At 28.5% G+C, this 12,682-nt stretch overlaps 1 protein-coding gene across 1 annotated transcript; it reads right to left on the reverse strand.

Annotated features, from left to right (window-relative positions):
• Window positions 1–7,038: 7,038 nt before the first annotated feature.
• Window positions 7,039–8,489, reverse strand: LOC107478590 (ethylene-responsive transcription factor TINY). Its single transcript, XM_016098722.3, has one exon. The coding sequence runs from the start codon at window positions 8,082–8,084 to the stop codon at window positions 7,335–7,337; it is 750 nt and encodes a 249-aa protein (XP_015954208.1). The 5' UTR covers window positions 8,085–8,489; the 3' UTR covers window positions 7,039–7,334.
• Between the last annotated feature and the right edge of the window lie 4,193 nt (window positions 8,490–12,682).

The raw sequence follows: 12,682 nt of genomic DNA on the forward strand, positions 1-12,682 counted from the left end.
TAATTTAGAATATCTAGTTAAAAAGGAAAAAGTGGTTGTTTCAGAACATAGCAGAATGTGTAGAGAAAATAATTAATTTGACTATTCTCAACTACAAAAAATGAGAAAATCAAGATCCCTTTAATTATTAATGACAATGCCAAAAATGACATTAAATTAAATTTTAGGTGTTTAGCTACTTATTATCTTTTATTTTACAGACTACTTCGCTCTATTTTTATGTTGAATTTCTTTGTTTCAAAAAAAAATATCAACCACCACCTCTCTCGTCGTTGTTATCATAACTTCTGCTTTTACAATTTTTAGTGTGTCACCACATCTCATCCATTAATATTTATTTTCCTACAGTCTTTTTTTTTCCCTCTTACACCCACCAAACAAAAAGTGCACCATTCCTTATCCAATTTCTCATAGGACGCCATTTCTTCATTTTCAAAAAGTTTTCATACTGCACTTATTTATTTTTCTTCCGATATCATTTAATTTTCTTTAATGGTTCTTCTCTAATAAACCACCACCGGTGCATTTTTTTTTGTCAAAAATAAACAAATTAATTGTTTAAAATTTAGAAATCACAAATAATCAAAATCGTTGCTAAATTAATTCTATTAGTAAATGACAGACTTTTTTAAAAAAATATCATATTGTCTAAAAATAACTAGGTTAATTAGAGTCATGTATGTCCATTTTATTTGGATAAGAGTAGTCACGTTATCTTAATATGTTTTATATTAAAAATATTATTTATACATTAAAATTAATCACCAAAATTAATTATCAATACATTTATGTATAAGTATATATGTGATTTAATTTATTTTTAACATATATTTATATTTTTGTATGTATTTTATATTGGTAACTGATTTTGATGTCCGATTTCAATGTACGCGAAGCTAGCCCCTTTTATATATAAACGGAGAATAATTAGAACGGCGTTTACTCGAAAAAAGAATAAAAATAAAAAAGTTTCCATGGCAAGTAAGAGTGATGACTATTGTTGTTTGTCTTATATAGAGAATAATAAGAGGGCCCAAAAACTGATTCAGCCATTGCAATACAGCACTTGTCTTGATGGAATAAGGCCACACAACCCTCTCTTTACAGACAAAAACTTTCGGGAGACATTGCTCTCAGTACCCTGGGGACTCCCTATGCTATTACCATCATATCAACCTTTATCTACCATTCATATCTTCAGGGTGCTCTATATATCTGGACCTAGCTGCACATCCTTTACTATAATAAACACCCAATACTATTAACACTATATCTAACAACTAACATGAACATCTATTGTTGAAAACTACAAAGAAAAATGTGTACTTCGCAAAAAGTTTATGACAAACTTGCCCAAACTAATTTAGCATTTATTTATTGCAAGCGCAATAAATAAAATTAAAAATAATAAATTTTAATAATTTTTGACAATTTTTTTGTTTTTTTCGAGACTTTTCATTCTAATATATAACTGATTTATGACACTTACCTTTTATTATTATTATGGGTTCCAGAGAAAGATGCTGCGTTGCCTAAAATTTAATGCCTAAATTATTAAAAAATAATATTTAATTTAAACAAATAAAAAAAATTTTAAATATGAAAAGTTTAAGGAAATTCAAACAAATTTGACATTAAAGTACTTCCGCATCAGAGAATTAACCTATATATAATGTGCTGTATGCTGACAAGAAGGAGAAAATTAATATTATTTTTAATTCGGGTTTAGTTTTGAGGTTTCTGTCCAGATTCTGTGTTGAGATTCAAATGTTAATAGCTAACATCTCTGTTGTATGTATTCATGAACGATTCATTGTTGTTTAATTTTGTTTCTAATTAAAGCAAAATAGTGCTTTGGTATTTTGGAGCGCCTGCAACGCTATGCATTTGCATGTGATGGTGGAATCTGAGTAGACCATCCTCTGTTAACATCTTCTATACCAACTACCAAGGAATAGGAATGATTAGTTGGGTAATTAACTATCACTATTTAAATTATATGGATTAAAATCAATCACACTAGAATTTAATTCCTTTATTAATTAGATGAAGTCAACTTTGAATCGAAAAGTTTGCATGTATGTGTGAGGAAAATAAATCTTCTCAATTTTTTTTTAATTAAAAAAAGTAAAGTATAATTTTTAATTTTTTAATAATGTTTTTTTTATATTTTTTTAGTCTCATTTACGAAATTAATATTGAGATATTACACTTTATTCTTTTAAATAAAAAATAAAAAAATTTAAATGATTCGTGACAATTATTTCAAAAGATAACGATGACCTTCACAAAATAAAAAATAACTTAGTCTCTGATTTTTATTTTTATGGGATTGATTAGCTCTTGTGTCAGTGTTTTTTTTGCATAGAAAATAATTAATCCTATAAAAATAAAAATCAGAGGCCAAATTATGTATTTTTTTTTGTTTGAGAACCTCATAATTCCTTCAAAATAATTGGCAGAAGTCGAATTAGATATTCACTCATGAAAAATTAAAAAGATTCATTCCATGTGTGAGAGTGAATTCACTTCACAAAGAATGAGATATGATAATTATTTGATGATGTAGTAAAAATTTATTAATAATACACTAACTACCGTTCAAAAATTAAGTCTCAAATAGATTATATTAATTTATCTATACTAAAATAAATTTTGAGATTTTAATTATACTAATTATATTTCTAAAATAGATAAAAATACACTATATATAAATTTTTTAATATTTTTTTATCAGGTGATTCGTCATATTATTAAAGACTAATGTCTCGTATTTTTATCATTTTTAAAATATTAATTGGTGTAATTGAAGTATGTAAGACTAATTTTTTGCTAGAGTAGAAGATTCTATTGCAACATTAAAAGTCAGCAAAATTTGTATAAAAATATTCACAACACAAAATTGGTTACCACATAACATAACAATATATATAAAATATTATTACTGTAAATCGCTCACTTGTTGAAGGATTCAGCACTTCTATTTCTTCACAATTAATAAAGCAAAGGAATTAAAGCAGCAAAGGATGGGAACATATGAGAGACATCGCTAACAATTCGATAGATACACGGAGAACAATAATTAATCTACCTATACTATAATCTTGCTAATTGGTATCTTGATAAGGCGCCCATTACCAATCCATTCATTTATTAATTTAAAAATAATAATAAATAAATTTTTAACCTTTTAATTTGTGAATATTTAAATTTTTTAAAATTTAAAAATATATTTAAATTTTTTATTTTTTTTAAATTTAAACACATTAATTTTTTATATTTATTTAAGCCTGTCACATCTAACAAAACATGAAATGTAACTTTTTTTTATACTGATCTAATTAATACGAATAGTTGGATATACACATAAAATTTTTTTAAAATAAAATAAATTAAATTAAAAAATTAATGTATCTAAATTAAAATTTTAAATATATTTTTAAATTTTAAAAAATTTAAATATTTACAAACTAAAAAATCATGATGGTTTTGTTCTTTTCTCTTAATTTAATCAAATCAATCTCATTTAAGTCATGATCGTTTTGTTCTTTTCCCTTAATTTAATCAAATCAATCTCATTTCTAGTTTTGAAGATCTAACTTAGCTTGTAGACGTACATGTGTACTAGAACACAAAAATGGTATGCAAACAAATGGGTCCCCGCGATCCGCACCGTTCCCTCTCGTCGTCTTAACTCTTAACACCTATTGAGTCTTGACAAGTCTTAGCTAGTAGTATATGGCTAATTTTGATAGGTTATTTGCAAATAAGGAATTTATATACATAAATTATTAAAAATATATTTAAATTATTTAAAAATATAACAAAAATATATCTATAAATAAAAACGTTCTACATTGCTAAAAAATAATGATTTAACAAATGGAATTTTTTATATAATAGATAAGATTTTGATATTGACAAGCAAATTATGCCATATTTTTTTATTAATAGAATATGTCTTTGATTATAATAAATATTTTTTTACGCTTTAAAATTATTTAAAAATATTATTATTGATAACAAAATTTAAAAATATTTTTCTCAACCTATTTTTAGTGGTTACCTAACTTATATAAGGAATCGTACATCGTTATAAGTGTCTAACATCATTACTACTCTTAATGAAGTAAAAACATTTTATATTAAAAGCATATAGTTAATTAAATAATTGAAAATATTTGATAATTAAAAATTTAAAATTAATTAAAATTTATCTTATTTAATATTTATTATTTATTAAATAAAATAAATTTTAATTTTTTTGTTTAATATTATTGTTAAATAATAGTATCAATTTATTAATTTAAAAATGCTTGATTACAAATAAAATTTAATTAAAATTAATTATAATTTATCTTATTTAGCATATTAAATAAGATAAATATTAACTGTTCTTTTATTGTTTTTCGTAGTATTACTTTATTAACTTCAAAAGTATAAACAGGACCGTTTATAATAATGATATTAGAGAGATATTTTGATAAAGATGTCTAAAATGTCTTTTTTAAAGATATTTTTTAATAATTAAAATTTAACACATATAATCGATTAAATCATGTTATTTTTGTTAAAATTAGGTCAGATAAATTAATTTGATCGAAAAATGGTGAATTAAATTTTGAATCGATCTAAATTAATATTATTTTTTATAAACAATGACTAGTTGACTACAATATCTCTATTATAGAAAATGACTAAAATATTCTTATTATATATATATTAATTTTAAAAATCCTAAATTCTAGTTTTTTTTTTGTCGTCATAGAGTTAGGATTTAGAATTTTCAAAATCAATATATAATAAGAGTATTTTAGTCATTTTCTATAATAGAAATATTATAGTTATTTTTTATAAAAAAAATATTAATTTAGACCGATTCAAAATTTAATTCACTATTTTTCGCTCAAATTAATTTGTCTAATCTAATTTTAACAAAAATAACACGATTTAATCGATTATATGTATTAAATTTTAATTATTAAAAAACATCTTAAAAAAAACGTTTTTGACGTGTTTCATCGAAATGACTCTCATAATATTATTATTATCAAAAGTTTTTATATTAAAATGAATCGTTGGAAGAGAAATTATGAATTGATCATGGATAAGACATGGATTAAAAGCTTTTGCTCAATTATTGGTGCACAAGTCACTCTTTCTCTAATGATGTGTAACTGGTGTCCACTTATCATATCGGTACATCCCAATAATGTTGAGTTAGGGCTGATGAGTGATGACGACTCGATGAAGATATTTTCCCTTTACTTTTATTTAGAAAATGAAAATGTTTGGTAAGAAAAAAAAATAGCCAAAATCAGTCACAATTTTTTTATTTAACTTTCATTAATTATTGTAACAATTAATGAAAGATAAATAAAATAAGTTATAACTGTTTTTTTTTTCGTAATATTACTGTTTAAAAAAATATTTTATTATACATAAAAAAAGCTGTATAATAAACCACAGAAATAGGAACGCTTGTTGATTTGAGCAAAACTACAAATACTAGTGTGCTTCGTTTTATTTTTGTAGAGTTTATAGAATCATAATTTGTAAGGTTAGGACCATATTTCGTACAACAATGAAAGGAGTATATATCGTCGCCACAAATTATAGTACGAACAAAGCATTTCTTTTTACAAGGGAACGATCATACAGAAGGGGCAAATTTGTTTTCATTTGAATATATATGAGTAATATGCGAAGGCAGATCGCAGGATTATGTCACATTCAGGATCTTCATTCCAACGTAGATTGTATATCTATATATGGACCACAATACTATTTAATTAATGTCATGAACGGTAGATGAAAATAGATGTTCAACAGTTCTGATGAGGGGTGAGACTAATAACCCACAACAAATTGTGCCAAGTGTGACATACGAATTTTGGCTCTCCTCTTTTCTGCATTTACTACTTTAATTTGTTTTTTGCCCTGAAAAACCTTTTGTGAACAATATACTATTCTTGTTCGTTACATGATGAATAAAATAATATACTACTACTATTTGTCTATTATCATGTACATTCTGATTAAAAATCTTCCGAACATAACAACGTTCAATATTAAAATAAAAAAAATTAGACATATTATTTTTCTTCAGTGCTCCTGCTCCCTTTGAGTTTTCAATAGATTCGCTTGTGTTGTCAACTGGTGTAGGCTATAACTAATGTGATTGGAGGCTGCTAAAAATTGTGTGCTTTGGGTTGGGATCCTGAATTTGTGTGCCGCTAACACATAATAGATCCTTAAATTGACCATGAATATTTAACAACCCAAGGAAACTTATCTGATCCGGGGTCGTAGCTACAGCATATACGTGTACTAGCACATGAAAACTATTCAGTGATCATAAATTTTCTGACCATGTTATGATTCAAAGCCTCAAGGTTTTGAGTCTTTGACAACATATTCTAAAATGAAAAATGAAAAATGACATAACTGCGCCTGTTTAATCATTATTTATTAAGATATGGTCTTTACTGCACACTGCAAATTTACTAATTTAGTAAAGCGAATAAGCAAGTACTATTTTGCAGTACCCTAAATAAAAGGTAATACGGCCAAAGAAAAAGGAAACAAGGACCTCGGCGTCGCGTGTCAAGACACCATTGGTAGCTGTACGCGTCTTGGTTTTGTACAGAAATAGATAGATAGATTCATTTACAAATTGCAAATCTTTGAGAAAAATCGTTAGAATGAAGAGGAGGTGTGTCATGTTATTATCGTCATTAAAACTTCCAAGTTCTATTTTTAATTTATTAACTTTTTGTGGGCCCAAATTGCTGATGTAGGTAGCCATTGATTAAAATAGAGTTACTCTCTGTTATAGGGAATCTACTTTATATTTTATAAGCTTTCATTTATTCCTGTCTCCAAAAAGCATAATTATATGAGCTCTGAATCACTTTGTTCATGTAAGTTTCAACATCATACATATGCAATTTTGACCCCGCACGAACGAAGGAACAACAAAACGGAGAATGAATAAATAAATAGAAAGAAAAGGGCTTACTATTTGTGCTACAAGTGGAAACGAAAGAGATTATTATTAACAAGCTAATGAAGAGCATTACAAACCTCACACCTAAAGTAAAGAGAAAGACGTGAACTTGAGGGGGGAAAATGCATTAAGAGCACTTAAGATGAAAAATTGCAAAAGGCTCACATGCAAAGTTAAAACAAAATAAAGAGAAAATATAGTCTTATCTTATATGTAGTAGTAATAAAAAAAGGGGTTGTCTAATAATGATAAGATGAGAAAAGAAAAGAAAGGAATTGAAAGCAAAACTTAAAGCACACACGTTACACGTAGAGAAGAGATGAGATTAGTATTGCCACAAGGAAGGAGGATCAAGGTCAAGAGTGGTGTACTGGTGAGACTTAGACTGAGTGTGCATTGAAATCTGATCCCCGGTAAAATAGACACCGCAATCTTCCCTCACTTCCTCCTCATAAATGCTGCTGCTGTGATACCACCATGGGTGAGGATACAGCCACCCATCAACTGGCTCCAAGAACACCATTTCCTTGTTCGCCTCCGCCGATTCGAAACTCGTTCCTAGTGCTGGCAGCTCCACTATCTCCCCCAGCTCCTCCGGCGTCGATGGCTCCTCGGACGACGATATTGATGATGATGGTGACGACGACGACGACGATGATGATGATGATGAGGGAGAGAGAAAGTCCATGGAGGCGGCTTTGGCGGCGGCGACCTGGACGTCACGGGGACAGTTAGAGTGGGGGCGGGGAAGTTGGGGGGCTAGCTGTGGGAAGTTGAGAATGGCGGAGGAGCCTTTGATGGCGAGGGCGGCGACGTCGTGGGCGCGGGCGGCCATGTCGGGGGTGGCGAAGGTGCCGAGCCAGATGCGATTCTTCTTACGAGGCTCTCTGATTTCAGAGACCCACTTGCCCCACGCTCTCATTCTCACCCCTCTGTACACCGGGTGCTTATTATTATTCTTGTTATTACTCCTCTCCCTCCCTCTCTTCCCCGCACTTTTCTGCTTTTCCGGATCCAGACTAACTGACGAAGAAGAAGAATAACAAGAGTTTGGGCTTGGTAGGTCCTCACCCATTCTTGATAATATAGCAGATAGTTGTGTGTGAGAACTGAGAATGCAGTGTGGAACACTGAGTATTAGTACGAGTTACTACTGAGTTGGGTGGCGCTTGTGCTTATATACGTGGGAGTAGTAGAATGAGACTTAGTGTGGCTCTGTGTCTGTGTGTGTGTGTATGAGAGAGAGAGAGAGAAGGGGGTGGGGCTTTTATTTTGCAAGTGACCCCCACACGAATGGTTCTGCTTTCATGCCCACATTATAACCTCCCCTTCCCCCTTCGTCATTAATACTCCCATATGCACCTGCTTCCCTTCTATACTATGCTACATGCACCATCTACAAAGATATTTCCCTATATTTATTTAGTATTAGTAGTATGTGCTTCTATTTTAATGAATTTATCAGATTTTATTGACCATGTATGTTAAAGGCCTGGCAGCATCGGACGAGCAATAGGGATGGGGAATTTTCCATACTGACATGGGCTGGAAGGGTTACCTAATAATGTCTAACCATTCCTTTCCTCCCCTCTTCTCTTCAATTCACTTCATTCATTATTACTACTAATCTTTATTTCTTTTTAACTCCCTACCTGCAATTTTCTTTTCTCCTTAAACTCCCTCATTATGACTCTAATACTGTTCTTGTCCACATGTTCTTTCCTCATTCCTTTAGGTCTCGCACATCACTTATTACTTGTCCTTTTCACAGGGTCTACTTACTTACCTCTGTCTAATGACTATGTGTGGAATGTGCGCTAATTAAAAAGCTTTATATATATAACACTTATGAAATTAAGAAGGTTTATATAAAAATATTAAATTTAAACTTTTGGCAAAAAAATGTTAATATGGATTTAAATATGATATTTTTAATAATATTACCTTTTTTATTAAAATATAAAGACTGTTTAGCAAAAAATAAATTTAAAAGGTTCGATTTTAATATTATAAATTCTTTTTTATTCTATGAGAAGTGAAATTTGTGGATCTAATTTTAATTTAAAAATATTTTAAAATTTTATAATTTTTCAAGAATGAAAATTAAAGGATCTGATTTGAATTCTATTTTTATTTTAAAAAAATAAAAATTAGAGGTTCAATTTTAATTTAAAATATTTTAAATTTTAATCTTCGAAAAGTTGAATCAAAGGCTATTCTAGCAACTTTATGCAAGGCATAGTTTGATTTTTGGGGTGATAATAAAAAGGTGGAAACTTAGATGCAGTCGACTTCACGTAAAGTTGTTACTTGAGAGTTGTTAGATAATTTGACTGATTTGAGTAAATTTTTATCTAACGACTCTCATATATCAACTTCACGTGAAGTCGACTTCACTTGAATTTTCACTTAATAAAAAAGTTGACAGATAAGTTATTTTTTATGCCACTCTATAAGATCGTACATAAGATTTTTATCTCATTCCTACAATTTTTCGTTCAATTCTTTTCAAGTCATTGGATCTTTTTCTTCGTCCGAGAATCTTCCCTCTTTCTTCTTCCACTCTATCTCGAAGAGTAATTAGGACCAATTCAATCATGTTTTTATGTTCCAATTGATTTTTTTTTATTATTTTCAAAAGAAAAGATTTTTTTTACCAAACATATGTGATGGTCAAATTACGATCTTTTAATAGGAACAAAAAATATTACTAGATCATTCTTCGAGAATTAAAAATCCTTTTGTCTCCGTTTCATTCTTCGAGAATTAGAAAGATCCTTTTTTAATCAAGTTTTGAATTTGTTCGTTTAAAATTGGGACTCTTTTATTATATTTTACTTATTTTTTTTATTTTTTTTCTCTTTCATCATTCTTTAACTCCCACAAGTTTGATCTTGTAGAATCTAACCCATTTTTTTATTGAGCGAAAGATACGAAATAAATTAGATTGATTTTTCGATCAAAAGTACCGTGTAAAATTTTCAATTTTTTCTTTCTTCTTTCTCTATTCCTATTTCGTAGGTATAGCATTTGAATCAATAGATAACATTTTTTCTGTATCTGTATAAATCGATATTATTACATTTCAATTCCTTCTTGATACCTCCAAAAAAAAATTCCAAATTAAATCTAAAATTGACGGGTTAGTGTAAACTTATTTGTACAGTTATGTACCCTTCGAATAGGAATTTATTTTTTTGAAAAATTCCAACTTTCATGTTTTGGTGAGTCTTCGAAATCCTTTGGATAACCTACGTTATGTTAAAGGAATATCTATACAATCCGATCGATTACGTAAAGTGTGCGCGGTAGCAACTGAACCGAAAATAATATATAAAAAAGACGATTTTATTTCTATTCTATTAGTATTCTATTAATATTAGTTTAATATTAGATTAATATTAGTTAGTATAATAATATTACATATATCCAATTTTTTAAAATTGATGGGTGAAATTTCTCAAAGAAATTGGAAGCACCAATTTCTAGCACCATATTATAGTAATACACTCATAAATAAATACATTTTCTATTATACATGCTTGGTTATGTCATTAAAAATAATGTTATGTATTATTTATTTATTTATAATTAAAAATTTAAAATTTTATTAATAATAATCTTAATATTTATATTTAAATATATATTAGTTAAATTAAGGAATTCTAGTATTTCTCCTATTCAAGAGTAGTCCATTAATTTTAATTAACCATAAACGATTCAAAGTGATACAATATATCAGTAAAGGGGAAAGAAGGAGGAGGAGGGGGTGGGGGAGTAATGCTATTTTGACTTTTTAATTAAGTATAAATAATTCTATTGTAAAAGATGAAAGCATGCGGGGTCCCATATTCAGATATTTTGCATATTTTATCTCTTATACTTGGATTGTGTACAAGAGGAGTCAAAGTAACATTTTACAAAAATAAATAAAATGAAGATGGAATCCCGAATCTATGGTTTTGTTGTTATTATTATTAATTACAGTTGTTAAACAACGCTTGAATTGTAATAAAAATAACATAACTCGACGCTAAGTAGGGTCGTCAATTTGGTCATCTTGCTGAGGGAAAGTGTGAAACAAAGAGAGTAGTACTATTTTTCAGGCTAAGGGTACTGTCACAATATTCACATTGTCACCCATATGTGAAAGATAAAGGGGCTAGTTTTTCACTTTCCAGTAAAACTTGGAACAAAGCTTGGCGCTTTTCATCTGGTGTATTCATATATTGGGTTTAACCAGGGGCTTTAATTTGTTTATCAATTTTCCTTGGAAAAAGAAAACCGTGACACAACAACATCCATGCATATCTGTTGTTTTCCTCCATCGTTTTACTAGTTACTAGATTTCCTCAATTCGGGATAACATACATTCAATCAAAGCATTTGAAAATTATTTCTTAGAAAATTTAAATTACATTTGGCCCCAGTATTAGAAAACTCCAACTATTCCGTGTCGTAATTCTTTGAATGAGAAACCATATGGTATGGCATATCAGGTACTGACACAAGTTAATTAATCAGGTAATCGAATTTTCTAGGTACCATTTAATTAATAGAGAAAAAGGGACAAAGCTTTGCTGATCGTTGATATAGCATTAATGAGCAAAATATAACACGGTTTTTCTTTTTTCATATTCTCTGTGTGCTACTAGAAATTAAATCTACAAGTTCTTTAATAAAAAATTTTTAAATATATTTTTGGTAAAAAAATTATATACATTAAAAATTAACTATTAAATTAATTATTATATATTATTTATTTATATTTATACATATTAAGTCACATAATTTTTAACTAAGTAATTAGATATTAGAATAATCAAACACGTCCATCATAATAGAATAATAAAATATGCAATAAACAAATAATCAAATTGATTTATTAGTATAATAAAATTTTGTATCAAATATCTATTTTTATACATAATAATTAATTAGGTAGTGTTTGGTAGAGAGACAGACGAAAAGACTGAGATTAAGAGACAGAGATTAAAATAAATTTCAGTATTTTGTTTGGTACAAAGTAGGAGATAAAAATTGAAACAAGAATGATACTCTAATTTAATTTGTACAAAGGATAAAATTGAAATTAATTAATTGAAATGAGGATATTTTAGGTATAAAATGTTATTAAAGTTTCAGTTTCCATCTCTAAAAATTTTAGTCCTTTGTGTCCCTACTTTTTGGAGGTACTGAAATACTGAAATTTTGGGAACAGAAACAGAAATTTTAGTATCAATCTCTGAACCAACAAACATGATACTGAATTTTAGTCTTCCAATCTCTGTCTCAATATCTCAAAACAAACGCTATCTTTACTGACTATTTTTGTATATCCATAAGATGACTATTATTCTATTATAATAGAAGTATTATATATATGAGCAGTTTTTTTAAGGGTTTTTTACTTAAATAAATTTTATAGAATCTAAATTTACTGGATTCCCCTAAAATAAAATCTGCAACGTGATTACCCTCTTTCTATTATTATATGAATCGTCCTAGACTGTGTAGGATTAAATAAAACATAAACCATTTCAGCCTGGAACGATTAATGCATGATCTGGTAAGGGAAACAAAGGGTAAATCGTGCCAGGGTCCCTAGAGTTAAAAGGAGAACGTAAATCGTTCCAGGCTGGTAGATTTAACATGTTGTTGGGTTAAACTTCA

Source organism: Arachis duranensis, chromosome 3 (genome assembly GCF_000817695.3).
Source record: "Arachis duranensis cultivar V14167 chromosome 3, aradu.V14167.gnm2.J7QH, whole genome shotgun sequence".
Lineage (NCBI taxonomy): Eukaryota > Viridiplantae > Streptophyta > Magnoliopsida > Fabales > Fabaceae > Arachis > Arachis duranensis.

Coding starts and splice junctions, on each gene's coding strand:
- LOC107478590 (XM_016098722.3), bottom strand. CDS start 8,084: ATGGGTGAGGACCTACCAAGCCCAAACTCTTGTTATTCTTCTTCTTCG.